The sequence below is a fragment of the Hyperolius riggenbachi genome, chromosome 1, assembly GCF_040937935.1.
Source record: "Hyperolius riggenbachi isolate aHypRig1 chromosome 1, aHypRig1.pri, whole genome shotgun sequence".
In the NCBI taxonomy this organism is placed as follows: Eukaryota; Metazoa; Chordata; class Amphibia; order Anura; family Hyperoliidae; genus Hyperolius; species Hyperolius riggenbachi.
The window spans coordinates 328,701,957-328,722,074 of NC_090646.1; the positions used below are offsets into that span (position 1 = coordinate 328,701,957).

General features: G+C 43.1%; 1 protein-coding gene across 4 annotated transcripts in view; it reads left to right on the forward strand.

Moving 5' to 3' along the window:
* SGTA (small glutamine rich tetratricopeptide repeat co-chaperone alpha) overlaps nt 1-20,118 on the forward strand; it is a 40,143-nt gene that overhangs the window by 405 nt on the left and 19,620 nt on the right. For 3 of the 4 annotated variants that reach the window (XM_068233888.1, XM_068233890.1, XM_068233889.1), the window contains exons 2-4: nt 7,142-7,276; nt 9,838-9,941; nt 15,679-15,757. In XM_068233888.1, coding sequence (XP_068089989.1) covers nt 7,177-7,276; nt 9,838-9,941; nt 15,679-15,757 — 283 coding nt within the window. In that variant the 5' untranslated portion in view covers nt 7,142-7,176. Of the gene's footprint in view, nt 1-4,966; nt 4,990-7,141; nt 7,277-9,837; nt 9,942-15,678; nt 15,758-20,118 lie in introns of those variants that run through there. The other variant, XM_068233891.1, reaches the window with a different exon arrangement.

Here is a 20,118-nt window from a genome sequence, read left to right on the forward strand (position 1 = left end):
AGTGCATTAGAATCCACTGGTAAGACGGTTACTGCAATTCCTATCTCACAAAACTTTCTCCTTACTTCCATTTTAGTAATTCTCCAGGAGATACTTCATCCGATACGGGCAACAGTAAAAACTTTCCTTTACTAACAGATAATTCCATATTACCCGATCATATTTATTCTTTTAGAAGGAAAACTAATAATATACAGACATGTTCCAGCTCTTCCTCACTAACACCAATTTGGTAAAAAAATAATGATTGGTTACAGTGTCAATTCAATATCACACTTCTTAGCAGGGCTGTGGAGTCGGAGTCGTGGAGTCTGGCAATTTTGGGTGCCTGGAGTTGGAGTCGGGGCAAAAAATGCACCGACTCCTAATGAATTTGTAACTGTAATTAAAGTAGAAAATATGATAAAATGTTCTATTTCTCAGATAATAGTCATTAAAAAATAATGTATATATACAGTAATAGCTGTGCTTAGTCCACAAAAATGAAATAAACCAATCAAAATTAGTTACTTTTGCTGCTTCAATAAAGCAGTCCCCGTATTTTTAAGGTCAGATATACAGATCTGATTGTGACTGTATATATGATGTGTACACAGGAATCTCTTATATATACTAAATAACATCTATGCTGTAAGAATAAAGCCTGATGTGTAGCTGTGTCACTAATAGAGATGGTCAATGAGATGGAAATAATTCTGCGTTGATGCTGATTTATGCAAATGTATGCACTCCCTTTGCTGATGAAATCAAATAATTTGATATGTTAAAATTTAGTTTGGTGACTACAAATTAAAGGGTACCTGAGACGGATGAAAAGTAAAGTCTGGGGCTTCCTCCAGCCCCCTTCAGGCTAATCAGTCCCTCGCTGTCCTCCACCACCCGGATCTTCTGCTATGAGTCCTGGTAATTCAGCCAGTCAGCGCTGTCTGGCCGCATGCCGCTCCCACAGCCAGGAACATTCTGCACCTGCGCAATAGTGCTGCACAGGTGTAGTATGCTCCTGGCGGCGGAGTGTGTGCATGCGCACTACGCCCGACTGGCTCAAGTACCTGGACTCATAGCAGAAGATCCAGGTGGTGGAGGAGGACAACGAGGGACTGATTATCCTGAAGGCGGCTGGAGGAAGCCCCAGGTCTGTATAAAACTTTAATTTCATCTGTCTCAGGTTTACTTTGTTACACAGTAGTACTATACTCTACATATGCCCTCCCCACAGAGCTGCAGGGAATCCACTGAGAATGCTGTGCACATTGAACACAGAGGTGTTGTCTGTCACCCATAAACCTTGTTTAGATTGTGCATGAAGAATGTGTAATAGAGGAAGAATCTCCTCATTCCCCTGCAGAGTACCTGCACATCATTCTTACATGTACCCACACTTACATTGCCTAGGGCCTGATAGATGTTCTTTGTTCCGGTTTGTACCTTTTACAAGTACTCTTACCAAGGACTAGTTTTAGTCTAAAGGGAATAAATATAGTAGTCTACATATCCTTCTCACTTCAGTTGTCTTGTAAAATTCCTAAGCATTGGCAGTTAAGAGACGAATTTCATGTTACATACTTTTAATCAACAAAATTGTAATATGCAAATTAGAGGAGTCGGAGTCGGTGGAATCCTAAACTGAGGAGTCGGAGTCGGTGGATTTTTGGACCGACTCCACAGCCCTGCTTCTTAGTGATGTAAACGTTGTTCCATACATGTTCTACCTATTTTTTTGTTTTTATCTTGTACCATGTTTCTCCAAAAATAAGACGTTGTCTTATAATTTTCCTTCACAATATGTACTAGGGCTTATTTTCAGAGAATTCTTGTATTTTGAGGGGGTAGCCAGATCCCCTTAATATATAGTCAGAAACCCCTAGTGTATACCCAGACCCCCCCCCCCCCCCCCCACCCCCCCACCCCTAGTATATTGCCAGAACTCCCTAGTTTATAGCCAGTGTAAATAGGCATATCTCCTCCTGCTGCTGGCCCCTTCTTTCAGAAAGTCTGATCCCCCTCCGGCTTACACTGAGCATCATTCAGATCAGCAGGGAAATGCAGCTAAAGTTGTACAGTAACAGTGCTGCTGTATACAGGAAGTAAACAGAGATCACTTGCTGTACACAGGCTCTGCTACTGTACAGCTTTAGCTGCATCTCCCTGCTGATCTGAGATCTGAATTATGCACAGTGTAAGTTGGAGGGGTATCCGACCTTCTGGAGGAGGGGGCCAGCAGCAGGGGAGGTAATCGGCAGCAGTGGGGGAAGTATAGCTAGGTCTGATTTTCAGGGAGCGCTTATATTTCAAGCATGCTTCAAAGATCAAAGATTGTTTCAAAGATCCAATGTTGATAAGCTTTTAAAGGATACCCGAAGTGACATGATGAGATAGACATGGGTATGTACAGTGCCTAGCACACAAATTGCTATGCTGTGTTCCTTTTTTTCTTTCTCTGCCTGAAAGAGTTAAATATCAGGTATGTAAGTGGCTGACTCAGTCCTGACTCAGACAGGTAGTGACTACAGTGTGACCCTCACTGATAAGAAATTCCAACTATAAAACACTTTCCTAGCAAAAAAATGGCTTCTGAGAGCAAGAACGAGATAAAAAGGAAAATTTCTTATCAGTGAGGGTCACACTGTAGTCACTTCCTGTCAGGACTGAGTCAGCCAATTACATACCTGATATTTAACTCTTTCAGGCAGAGAAAGAAAAAAAAGGAACACAGCCTAGTCTATCTCATCATGTTACATGTCACTTCGGGTATCCTTTAAGAAGGAGAAAAAAATATCACTATATAAGTAGGTACTTGAAGTGGACACTAAAGTAAGGCTGCAAAATATAAAATGAACCATACATTATTCTTCTCTTATGTTGTTGTGGCTTCCGGTAATTAGTAAAAATCTTACAGATTTTAAACTAGTCTGTCTGCTCATGGAGGATTCTCTTTTGTTTAATTTGCGAAAGCACTTGCTGACAGTTGCTCAGTCCAGCTGTCAAAATTGCCCTGATTGGAGCAATTTTGGGTACCTGGAGTTGGTGGTTTCATAAACAGAGGAGTCGGAGTTGGACGATTTTTGTACCGACTCCACAGCCCTGATTTACAGTAAATCAGGGCTGTGAAGTCGGTACAAAAATCGTCCAACTCCGACTCCTCAGTTTTTGAAACCTCCAACTCCAGGTACCCAAAAATTGCTCCGACTCCTTAGCCCTGGTGTAAATGACTGGTAGGCAGCCTGACACTTTCGTATCGATCCTTTCCATTGATTGCTTTTGTAAAGAATAGAGGAAATGCAGTTAAACCCCCACTATCTGGCACCAACTGATGCCGGATGAGTGTAGTTTCTGGTTGGTATGAGGAGATGGACTAGTCCAAAACCTGTCAGATTTTTAATACCTGCTGGAAAGGTGGCCATACACTTACCAATGTTCCCTATCAATAGCTGGCAGATTTGATTCTTGTGATTGAATTTGCTAGAGATCAATGCTGCAAATGATGTTGGATTGATCAATTTCCTTCTGAAATTGGTCAATAGCGCTGATGGAAGATATCAATTGGTGGTGGGTCCACTGGCGTGTCTTCTCCCCATCCATGCTGGGCGTTCCTCACTGTCTCTTCTGCCTGTGTCAAGTAACCCTAGAGGCCATGGTGCCTTTAGTGTTTGGCCTCCTGTGTTTATCACGTGACACAGGCAGAGGACAAGAACACAGGGAGGCGTGCCTGGCAGAGTAGGAGAAGACACATGCCCTCGCATAGTTGAGACTGCTGCCTACTATGCATGGCCCATGAGGTGTGCAGATATTCATGCTGAAATCTATTAAAAATATGTGCCTAGTGTGTGGAGGGATTTGATCACGCTCAGATTTAGATTTGATCTGATGAGGATCTATCTGATGGTTGAATCTAGGGGCCATATATTGGTGTATGGTCAAATTAAATCACAATGACATAGGAAAAAATAATTTATAGTGCATTTTACTCTGAGAGAAATATACATCTGGAGGCTGTTCTATACTGAAAATCGCTAATTCAGCAGGGCTGTGGAGTCGGTACAAAAATCTTCTGACTCCGACTCCAACTCCTCAGTTTCTGAAACCACGACTCCAACTCCAACTCCGGGTACCCAAAATTGCTCCGACTCCTCCACTCCGACTCCTTAGTCTAATACTTAACAGGCAGTGTTCTCCCCAGGCTTTTTTAGCCGGGTGGTCCACCCGGCTAGTTTTTTTGAGCACCTGGCTGTCATCGGCTCACCTCCTCCTATTCTGTAAGCAGAGTTGTGCACAGAAGCATCGACCCTGCATTCTCTTATATTGCCCCACCCGGCTACTTTTTCAAACCACCCGGCTACTTTTTCAAACCACCCGGCTACTTTTTCATGCCACCCAGCTGGAAAAAAAATTCTGTGGAGAACACTGACAGGGCTGTGGATTTTGCACAAAAATCATGCGACTCCGACTCCCGACTCCGACTCCTCAGTTTCTGAAACCACGACTTCGGGTGCCCAAAATTGCCTCGACTCCAACTCCGACTCCACAGCCCTGTAATTCAGTGCAATTTTTTTACGGTGATTGCATTTTGCGATTTTTAATAGAAGCTAGGAACACTAGGAGAAACAGAAAAAAATGCAGGATGTTTGCGATTAGGCAGTATCCGATCGCAATCAGATTGCATTAGTATACAAAGGTTCCTGAGATTTTAATTAGTTTGATTATACTTTTGTGTTTTGCATGCAATCTGTTAAAACCCGGCAAATCACTCCTAGTTTAAATATGCGCATGCCCAGTAAAACAAAGCCTCTCATGCATGGCTTTTTCCTCCATGGATGAGCAGCTTTGTCCTACTAAGTATGTGTGAACTGTATTCACAGATGCACAGTATAGAGAAGCTTGTACTCTGAGGGGTGGGTGGCCATGAAGAAGTAGCAGGTCCTGGGCAGCAGTGGTGGGCATCGGCAACGTTTGGGAAGCCTCTGCAGCATCCAGAGGCTTCCCTTTACCCAGGTAAGTATCTAACGTTGAAATGTTTTTCTTCACTGGTTTTCCTTAAGCTGTAAACACACAAGACTTAGGGCTCGTTTCCACTATTGCGTAGCGAAATCGCTGCGGCAAAATTCGCATGCGGATGCGAATTTCACATGCGTGTGCATGTGAATTTTCGTGCGAATTCGCATGAAAATTCGCATGGATGACGATGTATGCAAATTTAACTATGGCTATGCCGGTGTGCTTTTCCATTGATTTCATGCGAATTCGCATGAAAATTCGCATACCAAAACAGCATGCGAATTCCCTATTAAATACATTAGCGGCGATTCGCATGCATTCCACTCGCAGTCGAATTCTGCGGCTCTTTTGTGCGTCTTTTCACCGCTGAAAAAAACGCACCTCAACAACGCTACAGTGGAAACAGGCCCATCCACTTGCATTACATGTGCGAATCTGCATACGTTGGACGCATGCGGATTCGCGATAGTGGAAACGAGCCCTTACTCACATCCAGGTTCTGCAGGCTAATGACATGGTCTTTTGCTATGGTGGGGGGAAGGGCCAATAGGACAGTGCATGACAGAGCAACCAGGGTGAGTACGAGAATGCCCTTAGTCTGGGCTCAGCTAAGCCGATCCATCAGACTGACCTCTGGCCAATGCATCGGAAGGTGATTGGACCACTGCACACAGGCTAGATTTTCAGCAGAGAGTAGACCCTCCTGGCCCGAGAACCATCTAGAACATGTACAAGGCTTAGGCCTTGTTCACACTATGCATTTACATTGCACTCCGCTGTAGTGCTGATCCCATTCACTGACAATGAGTCAGTGATGTGTTTGGACAAAAATTCATGCAGCATTGCATTACAATAAAACACTGATGCGTAGTGTATCAAGCCAGAGGGGTAGGAAGGAGAACAATGTACTCAACCAAGACGGTCTGGCACTCCGCTCCGGATCATTAACAGACACATGGATGCCGTCTCATTTGAGACGGCTCCAACTGGCTCTTTCGGCTGAGAACCATCTAGCTTGTTTATCAGGCTATAAGGTTTAGTATGCGCATTGGTGGCAGTTATTTATCTGTGTCCTCTGCTGTGTCTTTTGCTGTTCCCCGTGTCTTTTGTTGTCTCCCATGTCTTCCACTCTCCCTGTCTTTTCATACCGGTACATCCTCCTGTTTGCTGCCACCATGTGCTTCATGTCCCCTAGCGGCTAGCGCAGCTTCAGACTATGGGGTAGAAGTATGGCAACTTACATTTCTATTGGAGCCAATGGTCTCACAGTCAGTACTATGAATCTGTAATTGGGCCAATAACTGCACTTGCAGCTACTCAGCGAGTGCAGTGATAGGCCCAGTAATAGAGCCATGGTCCCGCCCATGAGACCATCAGCTCCAATAGAAGCATAAGTTGCCGTACTTCTCCCCTGTAGGTTGAAGCTGCACTAGGGACACAGCGTGGCATAGAGCTGTAGGACACAGGAACAGCATAGCAAAGAGGAGGATGTACTGGTAGGAGGACACGGGGGGCAGAGGAAGAGACAGTGGACATAGGGGGGCAGAGGAGGACAGGTGGATCCAGCAGAGGAAGAGGTGGCACAGGGGAGGCAGGAGGAATATAAAACCTCCCCAGAAAATAAGTCCTAGCACATCTTTTGGAACAAAAATTAATGACACTGTCTTATTTTCTGGAAAACACTGAATATGTTGGCGCTTTATAAATCAATAATAATAATTTCTGAGCATCCTGTTTTATTCTTCTGTTGGGAGGGAAGGGGGAGGGGGCAAGGGAAAAAATAGGTAGACATTTTCAATAGCCTATTCATTTTACATTTGTTCTCTAATATATTTTGGACATATTCCCATTATTTGCTACCCTCCGATATTGGACATTTTCCTGCAGTACAGCATGCTGGCGCACCAACGTAGACACCTGTAGCCGTTGTTCATACATTTTGCTGGCACACATTTAGTAATGTAGAAACACGTTTTCAGAGAACATTTTTGCACTTTGTTGTATTGTAGCAGTTGAATTGCACCAGCATAAAAATCGTACACAAGTCCTGGCGTACATGAAAAACCTCTATCTTGATCCTGTGTATGTTTGAGCTAGATGAAGTAATAAAGGATTAAGGAGATATCTTAATGTTTTTGTGTTTTTACAGAATCTGCTTTTGTGACATAAATATTGACCTACGCTATGGCAGACAAGAAACGTTTGGCATATTCCATCATCCAGTATTTGCAGGACCAGTTACATAATGGGGGACTATCCTCTGATGCTCAGGAGAGCCTTGAAGGTTTGTTCAAGTCTCTATTGCTAATTTGTACAATATTGGCTATATCACATTAATATACAGTAGATATTATTTTAACACACCAAGTTAGATTTACTCATCTCCAAGTATTTCCAGTGGGGATAATCAGTGTTTTAGCAAACCTTAAGTTTTTTGTTGTTGTTAACTTGTAAGCTATTATGTGTTTATAGATTGCAACCTGTGCCTGGGCTATATTGATAAAAAATTAAATAAAAAACCAACAACATATCTGCGTGTGGCAAAACGAAGTGAATCCTTTACTCAGGATCTTCTGTGGATAGTTAGCAAATAGTTACTGATACTTTTTTATGGTGCGTATTGACTGTACAGTCTTGATTGTACAATCTTGTTCCATGTTACCCAATCTGTTCAATGGATGGATAAGCTCAGGTCCGTGGCCCAATACCGGGCCGCTGGGGGTTTTGCTCCAAGCCACGCAGCAGCTCCTTTGACAGCAGCACGGGACCGTCCCACGGCTGCTGTATAGAGTCAGGAAACAGGGCAGCAGTTACCATAGTAACCAGGGCTGTGTAGTTGGTACAAAAATCTTCCGACTCTGTTTATGAAACTCCGACTCCGGGTGCCCAAAATTGCCCCGACTCCAACTCTGACTCCACGGCCCTGATAGTAACGGCGATATACATCGCTGCTACAGGAAGCCGCTCTCCTGCTTCCTGACTATACACAGCAGCCGCGGGATGCGCTGCTGTGAGAGATTATGACAAATGCACTGAGTGGGGCGGCGGGGACTATGGAAGAAGCGGCCACCAGCTCATAAGGTAACAGGAGCGGGTGGCCGCGGGGGGAGTATGCACGGGGGCACCTATGCTAGCTGTACAGGGGAAACTATGCTAGCTATACTAGGGGCACCTATACTAGCTATACAGGGGCAACTATGCTAGTTATACTGGGGGCACCTATGCTAACTATACAGGGGGCAACTATGCTAGCTATGTTGGGGGCACCTATGCTAACTAAACAGGGACAACTATACTGGGAGCAACTATGCTATCTATGCTGGGTTTTCTGCCCAATTCTCGCAGCTGCTCCTTTCCAACCTCCCCCCCCCCCCCCCCACCTATGCTAGCTGTGCAGGGGCAACTATGCTAGCTATACTGGGGGCACCTATACTATCTATACTGGGGGCAACTATGCTAGCTATACTGGGGGCACCTATACTATCTATAGTATCCAGAAAAAATAAGTCCCCAGAAAAAATAGTTCAGTCTGGATAGCGGTCCCCGGGCTGAAAAAGGTTGGGGACCCCTGGATAAGCTGGCTGAACATACTTTTGGTAGCTCCTCATACAACACAGTGTGTTAGAATTGGACTAGTTAAAGTTGCACGTTAGAAAATGTTCCAACACAGACTAAAGGCTCATACACACATCAGAATATAGTCTTTGGAAAATGAAAGATCACAGACCAATCTTACCACCCTTCATGTAGTATGAGAGCCATACCTTCATAATCTTTTCTATGGAGCTGAACTCCCATCAGACAGAAATCTTTGCAAGCTGCTGCACACACAGATGCTGTACAGACACAAAAGATCAGTATCTGCAAAAGATCTGTTCCTGCCAAAAATCCATTCCTGCAAATTGCAATGATAGTCTATAAGATCTGCAGATCATCATACACACATGATTTAACTGACATTCATCTGCAGATCAAGCAATCATCCGCAGATCTGAAAATCCATCCTGGTGGATCTGATCTGCAGATGAAAGTCAGTTAAATCGTGTGTATGATGATCTGCAGATCTCATAGACTATCATTGCAATTTGCAGGAATGGATTTTTGGCAGGAACAGATCTTTTGCAGATACTGATCTTTTGTGTCTGTACAGCATCTGTGTGCAGCATCTTGCAAAGTTTTCTGTCTGATGTGGAGTTCAGCTCCATAGAATAGACTGTGAAGGTATGGCTCTCATACTACATGAAGGGTGGTAAGATTGGTCTGTGATCTTTCATTTTCCAAAGACTATAGTCTGATGTGTGTATGAGCCTTAACGCACAGCAATGCAAAGTCTGTGCGACATTCACAGTGCACACGTTGCATTGTGAGTAATGTGTAGCAATATTTAGAAAGTGCTGCATGCTGTGCGTTTAGCAATACATTTGCTGCGTTGTGTGTTGCACTTGCTCAGTAATGTTTTTTTTTAAAAAAATGTAACGCATGCGCCGTTTTCGTTCCATCAGTATGCAACGAAAACGGAACACCAAGAGACACATAACATAGTACAAAATAACGTCCAATTTTATAACCTGCATGCGCTGCGTTAGGGGCACTTTGTGCGACTTTAACGTCGCATCAAACGTACCGTCCAACTGTTAAATAGCCCTTATGAGTAGGGCATATACACCAAATGTAAGACTGTCAAAATGGACTCAAATTTCAGTATTTTTTTTTTCTCTTGCATTTACTGTACCTAATGCAGTAACTTGATTACACAAATAATTTGGGGAACTGTGATAGAATAAAATGATTCTGTAATAATAAAAAGGTCCAGTAATTAAAGCACTGTTTGTCTGGTACCCACAGTTGCAATACAGTGTCTGGAAACAGCATTTGAAGTGTCAATGGAAGATCACAGCTTGGCGGTACTGCAAACACTCCCAGAACTTTTTGCAGCAGCTACAATACAGGTAGCAATGGCATTTTCCATGTTAACCAGTGTCACAGAATTACTTTTTTTATTTTTTAATGTTCTTGAATTTTTCCATATAAAAAATACAAATAAAAGCTGCCACTCCTCACTTGCAGGTGGGAGGCAGTCAACAGATAACAGCAAACTTTCCATTCCCAATGGTTCCATTTTCCATACACACCTCCAACCCCTCCCACCACCCACACCCCAGGGTATAATATTTGCAGCTTATAGACATATATACAGTGGTTTGCAAAAGTATTCGGCCCCCTTGAAGCTTTCCACATTTTGTCATATTACTGCCACATACATGAATTTTATTTTATTGGAATTCCACGTGAAAGACAAATACAAAGTGGTGTACACGGGAGAAGTGGAGCGAAAATCATACATGTTTCCAAACATTTTTTTACAAATAAATAACTGCAAAGTGGGGTGTGCGTAATTATTCAGCCCTCTTTGGTCTGAGTGCAGTCAATTGCCAGTAGACATTGCCTGATGGCTAAATAGAGTGCACCTGTGTGTAATCTAATGTCAGTACAAATACAGCTGCTCTGTGACGGCCTCAGAGGTTGTCTAAGAGAATATTGGGAACAACACCATGAAGTCCAAAGAACACACCAGACAGGTCAGGGATAAAGTTATTGAGAAATTTAAAGCAGGCTTAGGCTAAAAAAAAGATTTCCAAAACCTTGAACATCCCACGGAGCACTGTTCAAGCGATCATTCAGAAATGGAAGGAGTATGGCACAACTGTAAACCTTTCAATGTACACACGAAGGCGGGGTTTTTTGTGAACCCAAAAGTTCTCTTTTATTCTCCAATTTTCTCTTCAGAACGCAAGTGATAAATGTAGATACGACATCAGACCTTCACATACAAATGCCTTAGGCATTTGTATGTGAAGGTCTGATGTCGTATCTACATTTATCACTTGCGTTCTGAAGAGAAAATTGGAGAATAAAAGAGAACTTTTGGGTTCACAAAAAACCCCGCCTTCGTGTGTACATTGAACTGTTTAACATAATTGATAGGGGTGGAACCATATTACTACTTTTTATTTGTCAGTATTACAACTGTAAACCTACCAAGGCAAGGCCGTCCACCTAAACTCACAGGCCGAACAAGGAGAGCTATAAAGGATGGAGAGCTACAGGAAAAGCCAACCCCTATTCACTTTGAGAAAGCCCCGTGGGCGGGGCGAAACGCATCAGTGGGCGGGGACTGACCAGCACACGTGAGCGCTCACGAAGCCCGGGACGCCGGGCCACACCATGCAACTTCACGGCGGAAGATGATGGCAGCAGCAGGAAGCGGATTGGAGTGAGGTGACGCGGAATCGCGTCGGGCATTCATTGGAGCCCTGAGCATTGCTCCCTCGTGTATGCTGAGAAGCCAGAGATGTGTCCGTGAGTAGTGGGATGTTATCCCAGCCAGTATCAATGCAACCCTTGAAAGCGGAAGAACTGTATGCTCTTAGCCAGGCAAAGTGGCAGTTTGGACAGACATCCAACAAACGGGCAGCGATATAGCAAGTAATGAAGAAAATGTCCATCTGTTAAGTGGAGAGAGGGTTAGAAACTCGTGCTATACCCCCATAACAGTGTGCCCAATAGGGTGTCAGTAAGTGGAAAACACTACATGTAATGAGGGATAAGCCGGCCAACATTGAGCGACAGGGCGCTGCAGCAGGGGGGTGCATGTTGAGGCCTCATGGTGTGCGCCTGGTGGTGGGCCCACTATTGTCACAATGTGATTGTTAACCGATTGGCATGCATAGGCTGAGGCTGGGCGGCCAATTTGGTATTATATTATCACAGTGACAGTGGGATTCAAGTAAGAGGCAGTTCCAGTGCAGGTCTTTAATGTTTTTAGGATGTTTTAAAAATGTTTTTGTGATTCACCTTTTTATGACGTTTTTGCAAGTTGAAATTAAACAAATTTAAGCACATGAAGACTATCTGGTTTACTAAATTGGTAGGAAACAGTGTTTTGAGCAACCAGAGTGTCTCCTCCTCGGAGTGGTGCAAAATTTCTAAACATGAGGCCGCTGAATAAAATAGTGGGTTTGATTCTATGAATGTGATGTGGAAGAAGGTGCTCTGGTCAGATGAGACCAAAATGGAACTTTCTGGCCAAAATGCAAAACGCTATGTGTGGCGGAAAACTAACACTGCACATCACTCTAAACACACCATCCCCACTGTCAAATATGGTGGTGACAGCATCATGCTCTGGGGTGCTTCTCTTCAGCAGGGACAGGGAAGCTGGTCAGAGTTGATGGGAAGATGGAGGGAGCCAAATACAGGGCAATCTTGGAAGAAAACCTCTTGGAGTCTGCAAAAGACTTGAGACTGGGGCGGAGGTTCACCTTCCAGCAGGACAACGACCCTAAATATAAAGCCAGGGCAACAATGGAATGGTTTAAAACAAAACCTATCCATGTGTTAGAAAGTCCAGATCTAAATCCAATCGAGAATCTGTGGCAAGATCTGAAAACTGCTGTTCACAAATGCTGTCCATCTAATCTGACTTAGCTGGAGCTGTTTTGCAAAGAAGAATGGGCAAGGGTTTCAGTCTCTAGATGTGCAAAGCTGGTAGAGACATACCCTAAAAGACTGGCAGCTGTAATTGCAGCAAAAGGTGGTTCTACAAAGTATTGACTCAGGGGGCTGAATAATTACGCACACCCCACTTTGCAGTTAAATTTTTTTTTTATTAAAATGTTTGGAATCATGTATGATTTTCATTCCACTTCTCACATGTACACCACTTTGTATTGGTCTTTCACATGGAATTCCAACAAAATTGATTCATGTTTGTGGCAGTAATGTGACAAAATGTGGAAAACTTCAAGGGGGCTGAATACTTTTGCAAACCACTGTAGATAACAATATGCTGCTAGTGATTTTTAAAGGACACCTGAACTGAGAGGTATATGGAGGCTGTATTATTTATTTCCTTTTAGACAGTACTAGTTGCCTCACTGTCCTTCTGATCATCTGCCTTTGGTAATACTTTTAGCCATAGACTTCGAACAAGCATGCAGAGCAGATTTTTCTGACTGGATAAACCACATGCTTGTTTCAGGTGTGCGATCCAGATACTACTGCAGCCAAAGAGATCAGCAGTATAGCCAGGCAACTGGCATTTTTTTCAAAGGAAATAATTATGACAGCCTCCATATCCCTCTTGGTTCAGGTGTGCATTAACCATTTCTGCCGCCCGGATGCTCACGTCCAGGCGGCTGCGGTGGCGCGCGATCGCACCCACGTGCTGTCCCCCAGTAGCCCTGGGATCAGTGAATGGGAACATTCTTAAGGTGGCCATCTTGTGGCCAAATAGTAAAATTACATCTACATATTTTTACATTACAATTTACACATATAACATTAAAAATTAACTGTTTATTTCCTACACCAAGATATTACCCAAATAAAATTTTTAATGGAAAAAAAAAAATACAATTAAAAAACAAACAAAAAAACCCATAAAGAGTCACCTAAGGGTCTGAACTTTTTAAATATGCATTTGAAGGGGGTATACTACGAACATTTTTTAAATTATAAGCTTGTAAATAGTGATGGACGCAAAACGGAAAAAATGCACCTTTATTTCCAAATAAAATATTGGCACCATACATTGTGATAGGGACAAAATTTAAGTGGTGTCATAACCGAGACAAACGGGCAAATAAAATACATAGGTTTTAATTATGGTAGCGTGGATTATTTTAATGGACGAAAACTGAGAAATGAATTTTTTTCTTATTAATTCTGTTAAAATGCATTTATAAAAAAATAATTTTTAGCAATATGTACCACCCAAAGAAAGCCTAATTAGTGGCGGCAAAAACTAGATATAGATCAATAAATTGTGTTATGAAGTGATAAAGTTATTAGCGAATGAATGGGAGGTGAAAATTGCTCTGATGCATAAGGTGAAAAATCCCAGCGGGCTGAAATGGTTAAAATGCAACTATTAGCCATACTATGCCAGGGAAAAAACACCTATTTAAGTAGATACTTACTTGCTCTACTTGCATAACAGATGTATTGCCCTGTTCACGTTTTATTTTGTGTATTTTTTATATAGTGAAATGACCAGAATTCTGTCCATGGCAGGGGCCATCTTGGGTCCCACAGGCTTCGGGATCTGCCTTCCCCGCACCCCCACTCGCATCTCCTCTCCTCCCCACACTATTATACAGCTTAGCGGGGAGGAATAAAGGCAGTGGGCGCAGGCTCATCTGCTCATGGAGGCACTGGAGTTCCCGTCTCTATACACTCTGCAGTACCGCCGGTGGTAGTGTAGAGTGTATAGACAGGAACTCAAGGGCGTGGAACCATATGAGGTGAGTCTGTGCGCGCTGCTTTTATTCCTCCCCACTTCGCTGAGTAAGGGCTGGTGCACACCAAAAACCGCTAGCAGATCCGCAAAATGCTAGCAGATTTTGAAACGCTTTTTCTTATTTTTCTGTAGCGTTTCAGCTAGCATTTTGCGGTTTTGTGAAGCGTTTTTGGTGTAGTAGATTTCAGATATTGTTACAGTAACAAAAACGCCTGCAAAACCGCTCTGAACTGCCGTTTTTCAGAGCGGTTTGCATTTTTCCTATACTTAACATTGAGGCAGAAACGCATGTACAATCCAAAAAATGCCTCACCCCGGGAGTATGCGTTTCTGCCTCCCGCTCTGGTGTGAACCACCCCATTGAGATACATTGACCAAGCGTATCCGCAGCCGCAAGCTGCTGCAGAAACGCTGAAAAAGCCGCTCGGTGTGCACCAGCCCTAATAGTGCGGGGAGGAGAGGAAATGCGAGGGGGGATGCGGCAGCAGTACAGGAGGGGGTGAGGACAGTGACGGAGGACAGCTTCTGGCCCCCTCCCTGCGGCCTAGCAGCTGCAAGTGACCAAAAACGGGCCAATCAGAAAGTAACAGAGGTGAGGGACAGAGGCTTCAACCAGTCAGGCTTAATTAGCATGCATTACAACTTCTCTTCTGCAGCAAGTGTACGAGAAGAGCGCCTGAGGATATACGGACTAATAATCTATTGAAAAAAAAAAAGTGAAATTGATTTTAAACTTTTGGATTGCCTTGTTGGCATCTTTTTTACTTAACAGTTTGTAATAAAGAATTGGTTATGAACTTTATGCCTGACAGTTACTCTTTTTTTTTAAAGTAGGATTAGCTTAGATTTTCAGGGCAGGTTGCTTTTCCCATCTGCAGTGTTCTCCCCAGGCTCTTTTAGCCGGGTGCTCCACCCAGCTAGTTTTGATGAGTACCTGTCTGTCATCGGCTCGCCTCCTCCTCTGCTATAAGCAGAGTTGCGCACAGAAGCACCAGCCCTGCATTTTTTCATATTGCCCCACCCGGCTACTTTTTCAGGCCACTGGGCTACTATTTCATGCCACCTGGCTGGACAAAAACCTCTGGGGAGAACACTGCATCTGGTGATATTTAAAGTGATTTTCCTTCCTTTTGGTGAAAAAATACTGGGCCATAACCCCTTAGATTGTATTGATAAAAATAATTCTGCTTTACCAATTGCACTCTCTGAGAATGGATAATCATAGTTGATACTGAAATTACACTAAATAGCATGTGACACTAGCATATGAGGTGTTTTTATATTTTATGAAATGCTGAGTTATCGCCTAGATTTCTCACTACTATTTAATAGGTATAAAAGATTGTTCTGGCATGTAGAATAAACTATCTCAAAACTGTCCTTAGGATACTCCAAAAGTAATTCCAGATTGTCCATCACCATCAGAAGAGGATATAGCAGAAGCTGAAAGACTCAAAACAGAAGGTAACATATACCTTTTAAGTTGTTCACTATTTTGCTTACTTTTACCTTGGCTGTAATGATTCTGCTCTGTGCTGCAGGCCATTCAAGAGATGGGCAGCGTTTCATGGCACTTCACACCTATAAGGAAAATGCTGCAGGTTCCTGCCAAATTCAGCACTAGTGGAAATAGGCCCTTAGACCCTTCCAAACGCACCTTTAGGGCCTAGTCACACTTGCAAAACGCTAGCACTTTTTCTAGCGTTTTGCTCTGGCGATTTTTGGCAATTAACGTGAAAAAAATCGCCATTCCACTTTTTGATCTTTTTTCCCGCGATTAGCGCTTCTACAAATGCGATTGCCGGGAAATTGCCTGAAAATAGTGCAGGATACAAATGTGCATTTGGCGATTTGCGTTAATCGCCAGCAATTAACGCAAATCGCCTAAATGAGAACGGGCACATATGGTATTATGACACTAGCACTTTAAAAAGTGCTAGTGCGTTTTGCCAAAATCGCCAGCAAAACGCTCAGATGTGAACGGGGCATAAGGTACAGGGATTTAATGATTGGAAGCCTTGGCATTAAAGAGAATCTGTACTCTAAAATTTTTACTGCAAAAAGCATACCCTTCTATTCATTATGTCTCCTGGGCCCCTCCTGCAAACCTGGCTTGTAATTGCCAGTTTTAGGCAGTGTTTACAAACAAACTAACCAGCTTGTGATAGGCTCACATAAGCAGAGTGTGTGAGTCATACAGAGCCTGCAGGGGGCCTGGAGGGTGTGTTTATAGCTTCTACCAATCACAAGCAGCCCTGCACATTCCACACATGCCAGCCTTAGCCCGACTGTGCCGACAGAAGAAAACAGATTAGATCATATAACAGAGATAACACAGCCACTGTGCAATTAGGAAAGGCTGCAGTAAGCCAGAGCACATTAGAACAGGCAAAGGAACTTGTAGGATAGAAGAACTAAGGCTGAAAATGTTGTTAGAGTCTCTTTAAGCTGCTCTGTCGTCTGATGAGATGCCCTCTCCATTGTAATGAATAAAAATGTCTCTGCTTTCTACTCAGACTATAGCTGTTTAGTGCTTTTGCCCCAAACCGTTGCCCTAATGATCGACGCACATTCTTAAAGGGATACTGTAGGAGAGTAGGGGGAAAATGAATGAGCCATTCACCGATGCTCCGGCCCCGCCTCTAGTTCACCTCTGGAATTTCACTGGGCCTGTGCAGTATGCTCCTGGTGACATCAGCGGGAGCGAGGACACGGCAACGCAGGCGCAGTGGTTTTCAGACTTTAAAGTCTGAAATTCCAGAAGTGACCCGGAGGCGGGGCCGGAGCATCGGTGAGCGGCTGCGCGGGCACAGGATGTCTGTGGGGGACCATTAGAAGCCCTGGGTAAGTTCAACTCATTTTCCCCCGACCCCCCTACAGTATCCCTTTAAAGGGCGAAAGCTATTGTGTGTACACAGCTGTAGCCACACAAGAGTTTTATCATCTCAAATTACTTGTTAGCGACAGTTATCCTACAGTCATGTACAGCCCTATATTTGTAGCCTTTACATTGAAAAAATTAACACATCCAAGTTCTGAGCCGAATTGGAGCGTTACTTCTACATCTTTATCTCATGTTACATGTCACTTCAGGTACCCTTAAAGCAGGGATATCAAACTCAATCACATAAGGGGCCAAAATCTAAACAAAACAGCCTTAGTTGAGAGCTACATTGATAAGGGCTTGAGCCCACTGCTGCGTTTTAAAAACTCATAAAAACGCACGCATTTTTCAGGCGTTTTTGAAATGCATTTACAGGCATTTTAATGCGTTTAAACGCTTTAAAATGCATCAAACTAGTTTCAGAAACGCATGCGGTTTTTTTTTTAAATGCAGTGGGCTCAGGCCTTAGTTTAGGGGGATGGGAGTGTTCTCCAGTGGGCACCCTAAAATTGTCATCTGTAATACCTGTCGACCTGTGCTGTCGTCAGCAGTAAAAGGGGTGAAAATGGAGATTAGAAATGTGCTGTATACTGTATTCCACAAATCTGCTCACAGCAAATTGGAAATTATTTGTATTGTGGGATACCCAGCTAGTGTAGAGTAGAGGGGGTGGCAGCTCCAGGTAGCTAACAGCTGCCAGCTTGAAAAGAATGCTTGCTCACAGTTTTTGGCGGTATCGTCAGGAAGGGCAAAGACACTATACTTTTTAATGCTTGCCGTGAATGTAAACCTATATCTAAAATCACAAGGGGAGATGGACATCATGCATGTATTTAGAGAAAAACCTTAATAATGTAAGGATAAGCACTGTTTCTTAAATATATAGTCACCCTACCATAAAATTAATAAAAAAAAAAAAATTTAAATGGTACATGTGCACAAGCCAAAAAATTACATGCGTGTACCTACTTCTGCAATGGCCTGTCGTTCTTTTACTACTTACAATCATGCAGATTTGAAGTTCTTTTGTGCCACATAAAATTGGGGGGCATTCGGCCCACAAGCCTTGTGTTTGATACCTATAAAGGCCTCGATTCATAAAGCATTCCGGCATGCGGTAATGCTGAAAACAGCTGACTTTACCAAACACTTAGCAAAATGTCAAATCATAAAAGCTGTTACTGCATGAAAAGCTGAAATTCCTGAGCAGTGAGGTACATTACAGCCTTGTGTGGTGAATACCTCAACACATGTCAGTAAGGGCCTTTTTCCAGTACCCTGCGATTTGCGATTTTGATTCTGATCGCAAGGTACCTTAAACTAATGGAAACTGCAGCAGCAATTTCCATTAGTGCGATCCGATTGCAATGCGATTTTGGTCAAAGCGCAATCGTCATCCTGCCGCGTTTTTGCATGCGATTGAGCTGTACTACGAGTATAGTAGCTCAATCGTATGGTGGAAATTGAAACAAGATTGCGATTGCATTTCATAGTGGAAAAGAGCCCTAAATGTCAATTCATAAAGATTAGAGCAGGCAGTATTGTCCGTGCCATTACCGTCAGCTTTGAAGAGGTGATAAGAGAGCGATAACAGCAAAGTTAATGGGGACAGATCTCCCAGGCAGCAGCGGCGTGAGTGGAACAAACAAGGCTTCCCTAAATACCCCAGGCTGTGTTTTTTAACCTTTTGGGTACCTGTTTTCAGATGTATTTCACAGCAGAAAGACTGCATATGTAACATTTCTTGAAGTTCTACCAAGAGAGTGTGTCCGCTACCCCTGCATATACCTGCAGTGTGCTAGGGTCAAAAAGTGATATATATTCAATGAGAGAAAAGAAACCCTTTAGAGAGAGTACCACTCAGGACCATGTAATTATATAAAAAAAAAAATATATAGTATCACACTTCATAAAGCATTCATGATTAAAAACAATTAAAATAACAAGTACCCATCAAACTCTCTGCCTAAAGAGACTAACTGCACCATGCATTTTTCAGCAATGTGCCTAATGTGAGTGCTGGTCATTTATAATATGTATTTCCACAAAGGGCTCAGTACATGGGCCCTTAGTGGATAGAACCCGGGTTCAGTATACAGGAGTGATGTGTTAAGATTAGTGAGTTCTCAATTCTGGGAGCTGATACAACAATAGTGACTGTGCTAAGTGGATTTTCAAAGTATAAATAAATATGATTCAAATTATATATGCACAAATACCTTCAACCTAAAATGAACAATTAACATGCTGATAACCGTGAACAATAACTGCAATTGACTGGACCAGTGAAATAGTAAAAGCAGCCCTTAGTAAAGTGAATGGAGGAATGAAAGTATACTTAGCCCAGTGGAAATAACGCACAGGCAGGCACGGTGGAGGCACAGAGAGACTGAGGGTCCCCTCAAATGGACCCACTAGTTCCGCGGGCGTTACCCCGCTTTTCAAGGAGAGAGGTTGTCCCCCTCTATCCTTGGAAAAGCGGGATAACGCCCGCGGATCAGAAATTAATTGGACATGTCGAAAATAATCGCCCAATTCCCGTCGATCGAGTGGGAAATTACATTGTGTGTTCCCAGCATTAGTCGTACAGAGTAAAATTTTAGAGTGAGCTGATGTCCACCAGTTTTAAAATGCAATTATCTATTTGTGTGCATGAACATTAGTTCAACAACTTGTCCTGTGAATCGCAGTGCACCTTAGTTGCATGGCGTAAAGTCGGCAAAAACCTTCATGGTGGCTTAAAGCAAAACCAACATCAAATCTTTATGCTATACCGGAACAAAAGTAGCTTGAAATGTTGATCCAGCCACCTGTATCTACAGTGTTGGGTGTTATTGGTGGTGGTGGTGATGATGAGGGGTTTGTAGAAGGCAAAACACAGGCTTTTTAGAAAGGCATTTGCTGGGCGATCGCCATGTGCATTATTTGCCATCTGTCTCTG